Source organism: Magnolia sinica, chromosome 2 (assembly GCF_029962835.1).
Source record: "Magnolia sinica isolate HGM2019 chromosome 2, MsV1, whole genome shotgun sequence".
In the NCBI taxonomy this organism is placed as follows: Eukaryota; Viridiplantae; Streptophyta; class Magnoliopsida; order Magnoliales; family Magnoliaceae; genus Magnolia; species Magnolia sinica.
Window position 1 is genome coordinate 1196147 of NC_080574.1, and position 18803 is coordinate 1214949.

General features: G+C 40.7%; 2 protein-coding genes across 4 annotated transcripts; both read right to left on the minus strand.

Moving 5' to 3' along the window:
- On the minus strand, positions 1-2984 carry LOC131231288 (GDSL esterase/lipase At1g74460-like). Its single transcript, XM_058227433.1, has 5 exons — positions 2561-2984; positions 2295-2425; positions 1824-2063; positions 1082-1331; positions 1-392 (listed from the first exon to the last, which is right to left on the minus strand). Exons 1-5 carry the CDS (start codon positions 2805-2807, stop codon positions 139-141), a joined length of 1122 nt encoding a protein of 373 aa, XP_058083416.1. The 5' UTR covers positions 2808-2984; the 3' UTR covers positions 1-138.
- A 4371-nt stretch (positions 2985-7355) lies between these two features.
- On the minus strand, positions 7356-17904 carry LOC131231297 (beta-1,3-galactosyltransferase GALT1). 3 transcript variants are annotated; one of them, XM_058227445.1, is made up of 8 exons: positions 17677-17902; positions 15083-16319; positions 13612-13847; positions 13208-13489; positions 10147-10275; positions 9882-10061; positions 8530-8637; positions 7359-8100 (listed from the first exon to the last, which is right to left on the minus strand). In XM_058227445.1, exons 2-8 carry the CDS (start codon positions 15846-15848, stop codon positions 7891-7893), a joined length of 1911 nt encoding a protein of 636 aa, XP_058083428.1. In that variant the 5' UTR covers positions 15849-16319; positions 17677-17902; the 3' UTR covers positions 7359-7890. The 3 variants fall into 3 exon arrangements, with proteins under 3 accessions (XP_058083445.1, XP_058083428.1, XP_058083436.1); XM_058227462.1 differs by lacking the exon at positions 9882-10061 and having other exon boundaries at positions 7356-8100; positions 17677-17904; XM_058227453.1 differs by lacking the exon at positions 17677-17902 and having other exon boundaries at positions 15083-16339.
- Between the last annotated feature and the right edge of the window lie 899 nt (positions 17905-18803).

The window sequence follows — 18803 nt, forward strand, 5'->3', positions numbered from 1 at the left end:
TATACGACCATTGAATTTATATGAGACTTACTTGAATTTGAGAGTTGTACTCAATTGTATACATATATAAACTTCGAAATCATGGAAAGAACACATAAGCTACAACATCCCTCGATAAAACTACAGTGCCATGACCCACTACGCTGGAGAGGGAGCAAGTGCTGGTGCACCTGCTGGTGCACTTGCTGGAGCATCTGTTTCATTATTTTTCAAAAACCCTAGTTTTCTAATAATCTCATTAGCAATTATCTCATTTGCTTGGTCCGACGGGTGATACTCGTCCCAAAACACGTACTTGCTTCTATCTGTGCACAGGCTTGATGCAGGGGTGCATGTCAATGCCGGTCGAATCCGTCCCAAGGAGCAACATGGTGCATCTGAGTTGTTGAAACCTAGAATCATCCAAATCCAAAAGATGATCATGAGCATAAATGCTATGTAACATTCCCAGTTTAGATGCACAAGTGAATTGAATTTCAAACGTTGGTTCAAATTTGAGGAAGTGATAAAACTAATGATGTTTCCTAGCAATCATAACGACCGAGTGGCCATTTCCGTCAAGTCCAACTTGAAAATAATGTAAATTGCAATCATAGTTCTACAACTCGTTGAGTCGACTCAAAAATCTTGCTGAGTCGCTAAGAAACTTGCTCACGGCATTGACTCGATCCTGACTTGGACAGAGTCATGGAGTCGGATAGCTGACTCGGCCAACTCAACACAACTCGGTTTGGCTTGGCCGAAGTCACTTGGGTTGGTCGAGCTCACCATTTAACAAAAAGAATAGCTATTTGAACTATGGCTGCAAGTTACAATATGCTAAGGCAATTATAATTTGATTATTTCCACTTTATTAAGCTAAACACTGCATTTCAATTAGTGCATCCAAACACACCCACTAAACTTGTTCGAGCCCATTTTGGAAATATAAAAATAAAAAACTAGCATTTAGCACTGGTTTGATGTGATTATAGATGGAGTTGAGAATTTTGGTGCATTTGGGGAAGGCTAATCAGGACTTGGGAGTGACCTAAGTTAGGGAAATGGCACCCTTAGGCACCAAAAACTCATGTATACGCACCATGTTCATATGGGTTGCTAATTACATCGTTGACGACATCGTAAGCATCTCCAAATTTGAAGCTTGCATTAGGAAGGTGGCTTGATAGGCCTTCCAAGAGCTGATTCCCAGCTTTGTTGAAACCAAGTGCCAGTTTGTTTGTGCTCTCCTGGCAATCGCCAGAGGAACTTAGGACACGCTGCAAGGGAATGCACCCCATGGGCCCGAGCCCAAAAAACATCAACTTCCGAGCACCTAAAGTGTACAATAGCTGCACGAAGACATGTCAAAGCATCGTCTAATTACTCAAATTGTAATAATAATAATAATCAACCAATTTAATTGAATTTAATAATTTATTTTTTTTAAAAAAAGACTAAATCATGTTGTGCATATGTATATAGACATTTGTTTCTCAAGGGATCAATTGAGTTGCGCTAGGAGGGCATGGAACGCGCCCATAAGCTTGAACAATCAGTCTCTGTCTTAGCCATAGTTCTAAAACTCAGTGACTCAGCTTGTAATCCAGCCATGTAAACTTGACTGTATGACACTTCGAGCTTGGTCTAGACTCAACAAGACTCGGCGAGTTTGCTTGAAAACTCAATCAGCTTGATGTGATTTGCCATGACTCAAACTGAGTCACTCGCCTGATCAACTATTTCCCATAAAAAATAACAATGCAACTGCTTGGATTTGAAACTCAAGACATATAATCAGCTGCCTGTTGATGCCCTAACTACGCATGTTCTGTGCACCTTACCTTTAGTTGCTGTTGTAGTGTTGTCATGAGAAGGTTAATGAATCCTGATGCAGTGTAGCTCCATGAATCGGCGTAAACAGGTAGCAGGAAATTGTTGATGAAGTCATTGCTACCCAATGCGACAACGTATCGAGCTTCTTGGAAGAATTTCTCAGCTTCTTGTTTACCAATCTTATTCCTTATCAGCACTTGTGTTCCTTGAAACAACTCGATTTGCTTGGAGAGTGAAAATCTTTGATTCTGCCCAAAAGATCATGCATGCTTTTCCTTATTGCATTGTAAAATTTAATTAAGGGTTGTGCACGTATAGGCGATCCATATAGTTCGTCTTGGTCCCTTTCTTGAGTGGGCATAAGATGACTTTTTGGGTATGCCCCATCCTCAATAGGGCATAAGATGAACAGTCTGGATCATCTCATACATTTTTGTCACATATGCCATGCTAAACATCTTGATAGATAGTTTACTTACAAATAACTGTCCAGTCTCATTCAAGATCCCACCACCCCCAGAGGCATAATTCAGTCCATTTTGTAATATCGCATCCTCGTCTACGGCTGGATCTAGAAATGCTGGTGGTCTTGGAAGGCCCATCTTGTCACCTAGCAACATTTCATAATAAACACGAAGTGGTGAGAAAAGCATGTTTGATAATGCATAGAAATGGTCTAAAACAAGCAAATGGGCAAAACCCATTTGGGCTATGAGTCGACCCAGTCAAGTTTACTCAGAGTTACCTATTATATCGGCAACGGTGCGACCATTCGTAAACCTCCCATTGGGCATTCCATCACCGAAATCAATCCCATACCATGGGAGAGCTGCCTGAGCCAGGCTCCTACTGAGACGGTTGTTGTTCCCGACTTCTGACAATGAATCGCCGAAGATGAATTGGACGACCTTACAAGAGCCCTGGTCCACAATGAGCCCGACGAGCACAGCCATCACCATCATGGTCGACATGCTTGCCCTTGTGTGTCCCATTTCTATCAATGTCTAAGCACCCAAAAAGTGTAGTGGTCTTGCTCAAGAGATTTGTGGTATTTAAACACAAGAAGAGCACAAAGGAGAGAAGGAAACTTGTAAAACCCAGGTAGATTTTGAGTACAAAACAAGTGATTGAAAGCGTTTGGAAATCATTAGAATGGGAGACGTATGTTTGTAAAGATGAAGAGAGAATGGGACGTGTTGGATGAACCAACCATTACAAATTCAAACCTACTCAAAATAGAATTCAAATTCAAAGCTAGAGTCCAATAGCCTTATTTTTTGTTAAGTAGGTTCATCCATTGTTGGGGAGTTGGCCTAATCAATACACTTCAGCGCTTAGTTGTTGAAGGTAACCATACACCTAGGGTTGAGCCTTCCTGACCTTTGATCATGTGGGCCCAACGTATATATATTTCTGTGGGGTATCACGGCTATTCATCATGTGGGCTGCGTCATTAATTCATCAGTCATACTCAAAAGTACACTTGAAGAAATTTAGCTGGGAGTGCAATTCAATGCAGACGTGGCACACCTGATGATCAGATCAGTCTTGACTTTTGAGCCATGGTACATACGCGGTGGGCCAACCTGATGAATGGCTGCTCTGTTGTCACATGCAAAAGCCGAATTAGCATGCATCTTGACCCAAGTGACCCAATCCATCCATAATCATAATACATAATAATAATAATAATAATAATAATTGTATTTTATTTTATTAATTAGTACTGCTATTAATTAGTAGCCATATTGCGTATCATGGGGTACATCGTAGAAAACGAATGGATAGGCATGCATGATCTGATCCATTATACATGTGTGGCCCACATGATGAATGAATTTGTCTTAATTTCACACTAATCGATCTTCATTGTGGGACTGAGCTTTTGTGTCCGTTGGATGTCATATGCGCATGCCCATTAGTAATTATGGGCAAGGTGACCATAACTTAGTGGTCCAGCTAGTTGCATAGGTCACAATTGGACGAATGGAGTTGAGCATTGCGGGGCCTACGTAGTGTGCATATGACATCCAACCAATTTAACAGGCCTACCGCATCATGATGATCAGACCAACTAAAAAATTCAGATAGATGGAATCATGAGGTGGGCCACTTGTGAATTTGGAGGTTTTTAGGTGGTGCACATTGTCTTTTACAGTGTGACCCACCTGATTATTGGTTCATGGTTAGCTGTGAAGGTTGGATTTCACACAAACAGGCACCACGTAGGCCCCACAATGTGCAAGTCCCCACTTTCTAGAAAAGATAAGAGGAGGAAATTTGGGTTTTGAACCCTTAAAGGTTGGAACTTTTTAGAGTAAAGCCATTTTTTAATGATATGAAATATTTTGAGGGATTCTGCCATAAAGTTTTTATTTTTTATTTTTTTTATTTTTAATTTTAAAAAAATCATGGTTCCAAAAAGGAGTCTACTGCAACTTTTCCAAGTTGACTTGGACTGAGTGGGACCCCATCCTGCTGCGAGTCGGGCCAATTCAGCCCTGACTCAGGCGAATTCTGAGTTGACTCGGTACCGAAGGAGTCGATCTGACCTGCCGAGTCTTTTAAGCGTGCACATGAAAACATGGCGAGGAAGTTGGTGATGGGGTATAAGTTATAACACGGTTGAACCACCCCTGGAAAATTGGAGCTAAAGGCAGGTTATTATTGTTCACCTACCCTTTTGACTATAGAATTACGAGGAAGTTTTTTTTTTTGTTTTTCAAGTACCTTGCGTGTTTATTACCATTCATCCACCCTGGAAACAAACATCGGACAATCTTAACCATCCATTTGATTGGCCACAATTGGACGCTTAAGATCTTCCTTCTAGTCTGATTTTTTTGGGCCCTGTTACATCCACCGTACAACTCATGATTTGGATAATTTTGAGTGACATTATTATGTCACCATCCGTACGATGGATCATACTCAGGCAGAGATGGGGCATATTCGTTTTCAGTCCAGGAGGTCGGTTTCTATATATGCAACATTCTCTATAAATGTGGGCCCACCTTAGCAGATGTATGGCATCCAATCCGTCCAGCAGGGTGGACCCAACTGTCACACAGGTCCACCATGTGAATTTAGATGTTGTTGGGTGGTTGTCCATTGGCTTCCGTAGCGTGGCCCACCTGATGATTAGAGAGACCTGATTTGATGAGCAGCGTGGACAACATACACACAACAAGGGAAGCCACAGGCAGGCAGTTGGAAAATTTCTAGATAGAGGTTTTTTCTTTCTTTTCTTTTACTTTTTTTTTTTTTTTTAAATGGGTAAGCTAGGCTCAAACCAGAGAACTCAATAGTGTTTAGACAGTCAAATAAATCTGTAGAATAACCTTATTCTGCAAAGAAGAGGAGTCGGCATCTTCAATCCAAACTATAGTGTTCAAAGGCGGTCCTGCCCATCAGATCAATGGTTTGGATTGGGCATGTGGCCCAATATTTGAACGGTCTAGATTATGTACTAGTATACCATGTGTACACTGGCATGCCCCACTAGAGTTTTAGATCAGGCTGAAAATTAAGCCCATAGATTTTCAAGGGCTGCCGCATCACGTGGACCGTTCAGATTCTGTGACCATGACAAGTGTGCGAAGGTGTGCACAGGTGCTCACGTAAGAAGGTGAGCATTCCTCTCTCTCTGGACCAGTATTTGAAAGATGGAATGATGTTTGCTAAGACACGCGTGTCTGAAAGAGACTATATATCGTAATCCAATAATTCAGAGAGTCACGACCATATGAATCCCTTAAATATTGATGTGTACCTGGCCTGGATCTAACTCGAAATTACGATTCAGACACCTATTGGTACATTATGCACGCATATGCCCAAACCCGACCAAATCCAGGTTCACGTCCAAAAAAAACGACCCAACCTGAATCAACCCCCGGACACAGATCCTTCAAGACCCAAACCCAACCTATTGAAAGCCCCAAGTCTAGGTGCGGCCATGCTATGTGAACCTGCCAATAGGTGATGCTTGCTCGCCATGCAAAAGATGCCAACACAATGGATATCAACTCCCACCAAAATAAGGACGACCACCTTGAATTATGACTCGATCAACTTAATTGTGTAGCACACCTTTTGCACAGCTCAGACGTCCTGTATAAATGGGAAGCGGATTGTGTCCTGCCCCTGTGATCTATGGTTTTATCCATGCCGTCCATTCATTTTTTCAGATCATTTTTGGGTATGAGTATAAAAATTAGGCAGGTCCAATAATCAAGTGTACTAAAACACAGGAAACAGCGCCAATAATGAAACTCACCGTTGAAACCTTCCTAGTGCCACTGTGATGTTTATTTGCCATTCAACCTGTTCATAAGATCATATAGATTTCAATGAAGGGAAAACAAAAATATCATATTGATCCAAAGCTTCTGCCTCTCACAAGTTTTTAATGGTGGGAATTCAATCCATGTCCACTATGATTACAATGGCTTTTATGTTAGTAAGAAAAGTTGCCTTGTTTCCCCCTGGGCGGATTGCCTGCAGTCCCAGGCTTCATAATGTTTTTGTTATATCCATGCCATTGATCCATTTTGCCAGCAAATTTTAGGGGACGAACCCAAACATGAGGCAGATTCAAAGCTTAAATGGACCATACCACAGGAAACAGTAGGGATTAAATGCCTGACATTAAAATCCTTTTAAGGGAAAACTGAAGTTTTAGATCAAGCTGATATTTATGTTTTCTCTACATCCAAGTCCGAATAACCCTAAATTGGCAGCCCCTGTCAGTAAAATATTGGATTAAACACATCTCCAATTGGCACCCAAACAGTCTTCGGGCATAATTTTAAAAACATATCGAGTAAATCAAAACTTGACCAAGTCAACTCATTGCCACTGAATTCTGAATCTACTCCACTGACAACTCTTTTTCACTTTCTTTTCTTATCCTCAATTTCATCGGTCTTTTTTTTTTTTTTTCAGCGTTTCTTTCTAGCCATCATCTAGCTGAGTCAAAAACTCCACTGATGGAAGTTTTCCCAAGTTTTCCATTAAATTCTCCGCCTTATACTAATTTATGCATTCTATAATACATATAACATTCTAGCAAGTTATTAATAATTAAGATTTTACATTCAGTCGAGTTTTCAGGTTTCTGAGCCAATGCACACACTGAATAAAGCAACCATGCAGCAACCACACCTGACACACGAATGCCAACGTGAAGTTCCTTTCCCATGTTAGGGAGTGGACCATGCCATCAAGCAGGGGGTCCTGCATCCAGCTCATTGGTTGAACTGGTAGTGCACAACCCCTTCTATAGGGGGAGACTGAATCCTACTATGTACTTGGTTCCTCTCCTACCTGAACCGACTCATAATCCAGACCCAAAAACAAAAACAGATGTCCCATCATTCACATTGCGTGCAGAACATGTGCCAAACTAATGTGTCCGACATCTGAGGTACATTAGGTAGCCCCCACTGGTTCCCACGTGCAAAATTATAGAGAGAGAAATGCAACCAATCTACCAATCAATTTATGCGGTGAAATGCACGGAAATGCGACTAAACTAAAAAAAATATCAATATATGTTGGGAATAGACCGGAAATGTGACGAAACTAAAAATCAATATATGTTGTGAAATGAATGGAATGACTGTCTTATATAGTGCCCTTTTACAAAACTATACAACCCCTTTTTTTCCTTAGCAAACTCATTCAACACTGCCCCCCAATTGTGATGATATGGAGTGGTGTCACTTCTCCCATCCTAAAAACCCTAGTTAGCCATCTCTATTGCAAAAACCGTGGTTCCTATCATCTATAAAATAAAATATAGAATTTAAAAATAACAAGGAAAAAAAAAAAAAAACTGGATACCCCCACCTTAGTTAGCCATCACATCTCTCCCTAAAAACACTAGTTACAACCATCCTATCCTAAACCCTCAGCATATTTCTTCCTCGAGCTCAATTTTCCAACATCCCGAAACCCTAATAATACACCACTAGCCCTAAAACTGGAGTTAGTAGCATCCCGAGAGCATCAGTCAGCCACATCTCTTCCTTGAGCATTAGATGCGCTAATCCAACACTTGGGCACCAAATGTTAACCGCCACAGCATTTAGGACCGTTTCCCTCCAGCAGCTTCTGCCAGAGGCAGAGCATCTCCCTGGGCTCTTGGTAGTGGGCCACAACATATCCATCCTGGCACCCCTCGTTATGTATCCTCTCATCCTTCACATACCTAACATCCAGCCCTTGATTCTTCATCTCCGATATCCATATGCCCATAGCCACATCCTCCAGCTTGAACATCTGCAACGTAAGGATCACTATCTTCGGCTCAAAGAGGTGAAATCCTAACTTTCACGTGGCACAAGAACATGCACAATGATGAAAACTGCCGCAGCATGCAAGTAGACACCCAAATGCCAAAAAATGACACTTCAAAGTCTGTTTCTCATGTTGCTCAGTTGCCACATATCATGTATCATGTGCTTCCATGTAGAGTACATATCGCTCTATTCATCATATGCACCACATGGAGCTGCATGGCATGGAGCTGCATGGCAACACTATTTTAAGAATAATGTGTAGGCACATGCATGTTTCACAAATTTTGCAGCAATATGTCACCTTGACCTTTTGCGCACATGTGCGAGCACAAAAGCAATGGATGCACATTAAGTATTTTGTGTGCATGAGCCAAGATATTAAATAAATGAGAAAAGAAGTTATGCATACCTTTAACTGCCTTTTTTTGTGTTGCTTGTAGACTGCCTTTGCAATGTCACGCGAAACTACATAACCAGGACCATGTGCCCAGGGAGGGTATGTGTCTTCAGGCCATTCCTTGACAGACAGACAGAAATTTAGACAAGAACCAGAAGAGCACCCTAAAGATAATGACAACAGAAACAACAAGAACAACCACTACCCTACCCAAGGGTTTAGGTACATTCAAAAACTCAGACCCAAGTCAATAAGTCTTGCAATTACTGAGTTCAACCTGACTGAGCCATATGAAACCAGAGTCTAAAATCAGAACTTGGAACCTGTGCAGACATAAGTTTCTGAAAACTAGGCAAGACTATGATTATGATGCAAGCAACATGATCTTATGCAACATTCAGAAATCGGAAACCACCTGGAAATAGGTCTTTTGATTCTTACTAGCTCAACTCTGCCTTGTTAGTGAAGAAGTCACCAAGATCATATGTAACACGTGCATCGACTAGCCATTCTACTGATTTTACATGACATGGGAATTTGGACTTAATACCAAGAGAACCAATAGACATAATTCTAATTGATCCTCACAGTTACCTGGATCATGGGTTGCTTGGATACATGGTACAGGAACGGGTATACCATATGCTATTTCCTCTAATACATGGAACACTATGGGTAGGATAGTGTATCATCATCATCATCTAAGGCTTATCCCAATTAATTGGGTTGGCTACATGATTCCCATCCTGCCATCTGATTCACAATGAAAGTTAATAGCATAAATTTGACCCCAGTAGCCAACCTGATGCAACCCACCTCTATCATGTAACTCCAATACAGACACTGTGTTAGCAATATAGTTTTATATACGAACTGATGAATTTTATTATTATTATTAACCTAGCATGCTTAGTGTTATATTATAACTATATAAATCTCTACATTGAAAATATAAATTTGCATGAACTTAATCAGTAGTATAATATAGAACCATGATTTCGGGTAGCTAAAAATAGTGATCTAGATTACAAATGACCGATAATCTGGATCACTCAATCCAGAATGGAAAATGTTAAGGGGTTGGGTTGGGTTGGGTCGGGTTTCATGTTTTAAGTAACATTGGTTTGAACATTAGGCTAGACTGCACATACGATGCAACACGATCTTCAGCAACATTCAAGAACTAAGAATTCGACTCGGAAACAATCCCAAGTCAATATATAATACGCTGATTCTATAAAATGGAAGATACTTGGTATCAGAGCCTCACCGAACATAGTCAAGTTTGATCAAATTGTTGTTTTGCACAAATTTGGGATAGCAGAATTAGTAGAGGACCTAGAAATGCAGAGTTGAATGTTCACCTCTGGGCTTATATACCATTTGCTGTCGGTATTTCGATGAGGCCGGGAGTCTGAGTTAATGAGGCCATATAACAGCCCCCGTGTCACATTTAACCTCTTTAAAGAAGCTAGCACCTCATCCACACGGACAAATGCATCGTCATCCGTTTTCATCACATATTTAGCTGCAACAACCTCTGTCTGTTCGAGTATATAGATATATCAGAGAGAAATTTAACTCAGCTGGGCAGAACTCACAGTTTCAGAAAAAGAAGTGTGAACTTACCCCATAAATGCAAATGGCGATAGTCTTCCATGTAATGAGATTGTAATAGTCAACAAAAGGCATCAGCTGAGTATCTGCATATGTACGCGCCTCGTTCCAAAGTTCTTCATTCACCAGCTGGTTTTTATGCTGCAAGAAACCATGAATGTCACTATTTAGATCTAGATGAATATTTCATCGACAGAAACAGGAAACTGATCCTTAGATTCTTCAAATGGTGGTTAGAACTTAGAATCAAGATACAAAAGGGGCTGAATGGTCCAAAAACTTTTGTTAGACAACAAGAGTGAACTCTCCTTTTTCACGACTCAACTCTTGCTGCTATGAACATGCTGAATGGTCCAAATTCCACATACACAGCACATGGCCCCCATGCAGAATCAATGGTGGGTGTCCCCATCCCAACTGTTTCCCTTGGATCGGCCTGATTTTTTGGCCCCACGCCTAACTTGATGGAATGCATCTGATGGTCGGCTTGGATGTCAGAGACACATCACAGCGAGCCCCACCCCATTTGGTGGGGGGTTCTTAGGGGATCATCCCTCCCTCCCTGCCTCTTTGTGTGCATGCACGCGCCGCCTGTTATAATGAACTTACAGTCCTATAATCACACACACACACACAGGCAGGGTATAGCATGTGCAATGCATGTGGGGAGAGGAAGGAAGGGGTGTGGGCTACATACAGGGAGAGATACAGGGTACAGCTACATGCAGCAGCAAGAGGAGTGTGCGCTACACGTAGAGACCAGAGAGAGATTCAGTGTGTGCTACACATAGAGAGAGGAGTATGAGGCTTTTATGTGGTAAAATCTAAGCCATTTATTGGCTTTTTGTAGGTAACATCTAAATTGTATACTGCTAAGTAGGCACACCCCCAAGTTACAAAATACCCCTAGCATTATGTAAAATGTCTTTCCATGTCCTGTGAACATTCAAAGTTAGGTGATCTAGGAAAACTAACTGTGGAGGTAAAATTGTCCCCTTCTACTCGCGTGCATGGAGAGAGAGAGAGAAGGTAAAATTGTCCCCTTCTACTCGCGCGCGTGGAGAGAGAGAGAGAGAGAGAGAGAGAGAGAGAGAGAGAGAGAGAGAGAGTGTGGCAGTCTCCTGAGAACCAGAGGTGTGTGTGTGTGTGGCAGTCTCCTGAGAACCGGAGGACCATAGGAGACTTTAAGTGATTTGCGGCTCAAGTGGGCCTCACCGCAATGTTTATGTGAAATCCACCCTGACCACCAGGTGTGTCACCTAGGCCCAAGGCCCAAATATCAGCCCTATCCGTGATTCAAGTGGGCCACACCAAAGGAAACAATTGGGAGAAAGATGTACACGGTTGATTTTAAGGTCCACCATGATGATTGCAGAGATCCACTCGAACCATTAAATGCCGCAATAAAATTTAGGTATGGGCCCCAAAAACCAGGTCCATCCGTGATTTAGGTGGGCCACAATAAGGGAAATAATTTGAAGGGTGAGTGTTTCATGTACACTATTTCCAATGGCACAGTCCACACATGCTTGTTAGATTAGATTTTGAAAATACATTATGGCGGGGCTCACCGAATTTTATAACCCTCTTACAAAATTTACATCAAAGCCTTTTACGTGGACACGGATTGTGTAGTGAGGCGATCACCACCATTTACCGTGGTGTGAAGACTATGTGAGGCCACTGTGATATCCACACCATCCATCCATTTCCAAGCTCATTCAGTGCATGAGACCAAACTTGGAAGTATATCCAAAGCTGAAGTGGACCACACCACAGGAAACAGTGGGCATTGAATGCCTACCGTTGAAAACTTCTTGGGGGCCACAGAAGTTTTGAATCAAGCTGATATTTGTGTTTTCCCTTCATCTAGGTTTGTGTGACCTTATGAACGATTTGGATGACAAATAAACATCAATGTGGGCCCTAGGATGGCTTCAACAGTGGACATCATTATCCCCACTATTTTTTAAGGTGTGGTCCACCGTCCACTTGAGCTTGGGATATGCTTCACTTATAGTCTCATGCCCTAAAATGAGCTGGAGAAACAGATGAACGGTTTGGATAAAACACATATATCACGGTGGGCCCCACAGTCTTCACACCACGGTAAAGGGTGGCGATTGCCTCACTACGCAGTCAGCATCCACATAAAAGCTTTCATGTAAATTTTAGGTAAAGGGTTGTACAGTTGGGGTGGGGCCCTATAATAATGTATTTTCAAAACCCACTCCAACCAGCAGGTGAGTGAACCAATTTTAGGCCTAGGGATGAAAAACAAGCCCCATCTGTGATTCAGGTGGAACGCATGATTGGAAACAGTGTACAGGCGACACTCACCCTCCAAACTATTTCCCTTGGTGTGGCCCACGTAAATCACAGATGGGCCCAGTTTTTGGGGACCATGCCTTAATTTTAGCGTGGCATTAATGGTTTGAGTGACTTCACGTAATCATCATTGTGGGCCTTAAAAAAATCAGCCATGTATGTCTCTCTCCCAACTGTTTCCTTTCGTGTGGCCCACCTGAATCACAGATAGGGCTGATATTTGGGCCCCGGGCCTAACATGGGGTGATGCACCTGGTGGTTGGGTCGATTTCACATAAACATTGAAGTGGGGCCCACTGGAGCCGCAGACCACTTAAGACCGTACTTAAGGTCTCTTGCAGTCCGGTTCGCAGGAGACTGCTATATATATGTTTTGTAAAAACCTGTTGATTTCCATAAATAAAGGCCATTATTGCATTATCTAATGGTTTAACACCCTACAAAGAAACAAAGATGCTAATATCAATGTCAACATAAATTTTCTGATAAGTCGACCGAGATTGAACCCTGCCCTCTAAGATTTCAAAATAGAGCACCCTTCAATGTGGTTGTACATTTGACATCATACATTAAGTTACAGGAAATCAGAGCTGATCAGGATATTTTCAAAAGAAAAAATGCTTGTAAAATATGAGTCATGGGTTAAGTTAGCATATGATTGGTTATAGGCGATCAGTTCTCTAGAGAAACAGCAATACCAACAACAACATCAATTGATACTACATGCTCAGTTCTCAGTTCTCACCAGCCCAACAAAAAAGCGGACTGCAACAGCTCCTGACCGCACAGCATCATATTGCATCCAAGTTCTCCGAACAGCCATCCGACGCTTGAAATTATTTGCCGTTGAAAAGACACCAACAAAAAGATCAAGCGGCTTGTGAGCTGGAAGAGGAGCCGCCTTAAGTGTTTCTAAATCAATGACATGATCTAAGTCCTCTGACGTGGGCAAACCGCTAGCAAGAACAGAAATCACATCCAGGTCCCCTGAAATTCTTACTTCACTAACAAGCCATGGCTCCAAACTCTGAAATTTCATCAGCAGAAATAAATAAATTCGAATTAAATGCAGATGTTCTCAATATGTGAGGAGTAACCAGACTGAAAAATAAAATAAAATAAAAAAACAGATGACAAGAGTGAAATTACTTCGCGGTAAGCAAAAGAAGTTATATGCTTTCCATCGACTGTCATCTGGATTCCCTCAGGTCCCACTCGAAGAATGGCAACTGACAGGTATCCTTGCTTGAAAGGAAAATAGCGTCTCGGTTTAGCACTGTCAAGTGCCACTGGAGGTCGTCTCGATCCATTAGAATATTTACTGGTTGGAAACCACCACTTATCATCTTTGCCCACGATTGGATTACACTGGTCCAATTCATCCACTGGAAAGACAGTTAAGATGAGCAAAAGGTAGACTGTAATGGAATCAAATTGGCATTGATCACAGTAAAGTAAGAACAACAGAATCCCAAAGAAAACGAAATTGAATAAAAACTTTTTTAAATATGCGCAAGCTAATTGTTCAAGACAAGATGAATCAGATGATAGATCAAATGAGATGAATGAAGACACGGTATCCCTTCCCTATTTGCTTGGGAATAGCATCATTCAAAATCTACCAACCTACTAGGGCAGATTGCCATGCATCAAACCATCAATAGATACCATCACAGGCAACAGTAAAGAATATAAACCATGATTTCGTTCCAAGTACAAAGTATCAACTATGAACTAAACAAGGCTGAAAATATTCTGCATATACCATTCAATCCTAAATCAGAAGGCATGATATTTCAGAATTTCGACACAAGAACAAGAAGAAATATGGTGAACCACTACCTCAAAGCCACATATTGTTATGACGTCACTCAAAGAAATATGAAACAGCCAAAATGGACAAAAATAATAGTAATAATAATAATAATAATAAATTTTAAAATTAAAAAAATAAATAAAAAAATAAAAAGAAAATTTGATTTGCAACAGATAACATGGACGAAAAATGATAAATTGCATGGCAGGACTTATCCAGAATGAGACAAGTACATTCGTGTTCAAGTTTTAAGTGGGGAATTTTGGAATTGTTTCAACTGAAGCCGAATTGACTTGGATGATTTGACTCGATTTCTCTAGCTTTTTAATCATTGCTCATGATGATTTCTATGTACTCCCTTGAATCTACACATTATCCACACATTAGAAACTAAAACCGAGATGAACAATGTCAGCACAAGATATGACCCTTGATGATTGCACACTACAATACTTATGCAAGAGAAAACCATCCAAACGGCATCAATATCAAATTTATAACATCCTCGCAATTTAGACAAGATAAACTACTTCTCAATTATTGATTCAATGTTAAAGCAAAATTAAAGAACAAGCATTGGCCTAACGAGAGAAAAAAGCTGCTCCAATTGAAAGTATACTATAGAATAATCGAATTTAAATGGCTTCTATAGAAATCTATAACTAGACAATAAAACTGAAGTTGTCAAGTAATGTGTGTGCGCGCACGCATGTGCATGCGTGTGGCAAAACAACTTATAAAGAACTGCAAATGAGAAAAGTTTCCACTGTTTGAATACCAGAAAATATTAACAGGAATAGATACCTTTCCCATTATTCTCAGGAGAAGGAGAGGGACACCTCTCTTCTGCACCCCAATCATGAGCTATGGTCCAAGTATTTTGGACAATCACAGGATCCTCTGTAATCTTATCCCCACTAAGTCGGACATTGTAATGCAAGATAACGGGAGGATCTGGTTCCCCTGGAAGCGGTGTTCCTGTTAAGTCAATCCGGAAGTTTCCAAGAAGTCCACTTGGAGTGCCAATAATAGTGATTGAGGAACCCTGAATCAGGCCGCAAGGGATCTGTAACTTATATCCACTACCATCCCCAAGTTCAGAAGCATTCATTTTATGAAGAGAATATGGGCACTGTTTCTCTTTCTTCTTGTGACTCAGGCTTCCATTCACAGAACCAAGCTGTCTTTCCTCTTGAACCGAAACCATAAGGCTTTCCCATGCAGCTCCAGCTTCTTTGATAGCCTCAACAGCATGAGGTAAAGCCTCAGCTTGACTAATTAACTGTTTCAAATGGTTCCATGTTTCTAAAGACCGTACTTCTTCATCAGAAAAGTTTCTTTGAGTAAAAAGACTGGAGACTATGCTGTTAGTGGAAACCACTTCTGTATTATTTTCAGGATTTTGAACTGCATTTGGAACCCCAACCTGATTCAAACGAAGATGATCTGATGTATTGTAGAAGGGACTTAAAATTGATGTTTGTCCAAGGGCATTTTCCATGACACCATATCTCAGAACCAACAACATAAACAAGGACGCTATTAGAACACCTCCGGACCACTTCTTCATCTTCAGAGAACAACACCTTCGCTTTGATATTTTACAGCTCGGCGTGGCACACTTTACAAGAATGAGATAAGTTTAGGGCAAATGGCATGCCTGTGAATATCTGACAATTTTTAACTTTAGGGCAAATGGCATGCCTGTGAATATCTGACAATTTCTTTCCAATGCAGCAAGTGCATTATGTCTTCGGACTCATGAAGGATGAACCAATACATCTTAACAGCACAGAATCCAGCTTTTCAATGAAAGCAAACTATACAGACAGAAGGAATTATTCACATCTTTACAGTGATGAATTAAGACACATCTTCATATCATCCGTCTATTATCCCATGCAGCGAAGTTGTATGCTTTGCAAGCAGGCATAAAGCAATGACAGGAAGCTTACTGTCAAAATTTCTGAACATCAGTCCTATTATAATGCAACTACAAAAATGTTTCCTCGGGAAGCATCTCTGACCTCTTCACTTTGTTCTGTGACAATTGGAAACAAAAGCTTCGGTCAAAGGCTCAACAGACTAAGCAATCCCCGAAGGAGATGGCTGGATAAATTAAAGAATCTGCAGGAATACACATCAGCAACAACTAAAGCCTAGTCACCACAAGGTATCATAAGATGGAGTTAATGGTTGCAACATTGCTATGAGAAACGAAGGCAGCTTATTTGTAATTTAGAGATCAAGAAAAGGAAATCCAGCTAACCAGATTTCACCCAACAATTGAAAATGGATGACAGAAACTACTAATACAGTTGAATGACAGCAACATGTTTTGCCAATTTACAAAGTAGGTGTCCATGTAAATATTTACATCTGCTACCAAAGACATCCCCTGTTTCTTCCTAATTTAGTTGATGAAAAACAAAGAACTATCCTGCTGAAATTGTCGCATTCGATCAGAAAAAGAGTTTCCGAACAAAAGGTTTTGACTTCAACCTTCTCAACTCGCAAAGGTATCATTTTCCAGTCATAAACCAATTCTAAACTTCTCAACTCCTACTTCTTCGGTAACTCATTTAAAAAGAAAGCAGTTTTAAAGCTGAGTTACAGGAAAGAGAGATAATTTTGAGAAAGAATTCTCCCACGAAACCCCCAACATTTAAACGCTTGAAAACGTTATTTCATCCCCAAATCATCCTAAATCAGGCAAGAAACCCAAAATTCGCAACCGAAGCCGTCCAAGTCAACGTAATGCATACATGCATGCTAAAATCTACATTTCCACAAACAAAGAGCAAATGCAAACTACATTCTTCCAAAATGAAGTGAAAAAACAAAAAATATAAAAAGAAATCCTAACTTCAACCCAGATTACAAAACAAAACAAAAAAAAACAACGGAGAGAGAGAGAGAGAGAGAGAGAGAGAGAGAGAGAGAGAGAGAGAGAGAACAATTCTTCAAGCAAATCACCGAAAATTAGAAAAGTAGTTCTTCGACCAACCATTCCACTACATTCGGTCAAAAACCTCGGTTTCCACAAACCTTCAAACCATTTAAAAACCTCAATTCCAGAAAAAAGAAATACCAAAAAAATGTCCAAGAAACCCTAATTCCCAATCAATATCACAAACAGAAGAGTTCTCCACACGATCACTCCAGAGTTCCAGTCCAAATCTTCCAATTCCGGAACAAAAACAGACAAGGAACACAACCTCTGACCAGATCTACCCATCCACCCCAAAAAAAAGCTCAGCAACAAACGACTAGAAACCCGAAAGAAGATGAAAGAACAGGAAAAAGAAAACCAAATCCAACGAAACCTAACTTAAAATCATTCCAACGAAGAGGAGAAATCAGATAGAAGACTCTCGACGAGCGGCAAAGAAACGTACCTTGAATATTGGTCGAAGATTCTGGCGCAGGGAGAGAAAAGAAGACGAGATCGCGTGGAATTCGAGCAAGAGGAGAGGAGACGAAGGTTCGGTTCTCAGCCTCTTGTTTTGAACTCTACGCCAAACCGGAGGGAGGTTAGAACTTACAAGAAGCTGTTGCTTTTCTTTTCTTTTCTTTTCTCTTTTTTCCTACTCTACCCTTTTTCGTAGGGCGATGCTGGTCAAGGAGAGGAAAAACAGTCCCCCACTTTTATGTAGAGAAAAACTTTAATACTCTGGCAGAACGTGATGATTGATACACAGTCAGTTAGAAGTTGCACACGTGGCATACAAGAAGTACAATTAAACCGTCCAAAATACGGTGACCAATCTAGATGTAGCATGAAGAAAATTTAGGCTTATTTGATTGTCCGACTATCGGATTGATGGATATTTACTGGACGGTTAAAAATTAAAAATATTTCTGAAAACAAAAGTGCCTACGAAGCAGAGGTTACAATTGTTAAAGCAATCTGATATTGGGATTGTCAGTTGAAAATAGTTGATTGCACAATCTAAGTCGGTTAATTTGAGTTGACATATGTTACGTCTGCATTTTCTGAGTGATTTGTGTATCAAGCGACCTATGCAGCCGGAGTATCAATGTCTCAACCAACTAAGAAGACTTCGTTTTGCCTCTGTCGCGACTGAGAATGACCGTCTGTCGCCATCCACGAGGGCCAACATGCTAACATGATCTGAATATCGGAACCGTCCATGTTGTGAAATGTACGGCATATGGGCCATCATCATAAAATTACACTGAATGGATGATTGTTATAATCAATATCTGTATAGATGAATATAGATTTATCAAAAGAGAAATATCTAAAAATCAAAAGTTAACATCACCATTGAAAGATGATTATGTGATTGGAACTTGTGTACGGTATTAACAAGAATATGGACGGTTCAAAGCATCAGGCCATCTCACCATGTGGGCCCAGTGGGTAACGATACATGCCGGATCCCGAGTCACGACATAGACAAAAACGAACACTACCAAGAAAGAATCGCCCGGAGAAATTGTCCAAACTTGAGTGTTCTGTCTCCCTACAATATGCGTGTCATGCATTTGCGGAATCCAG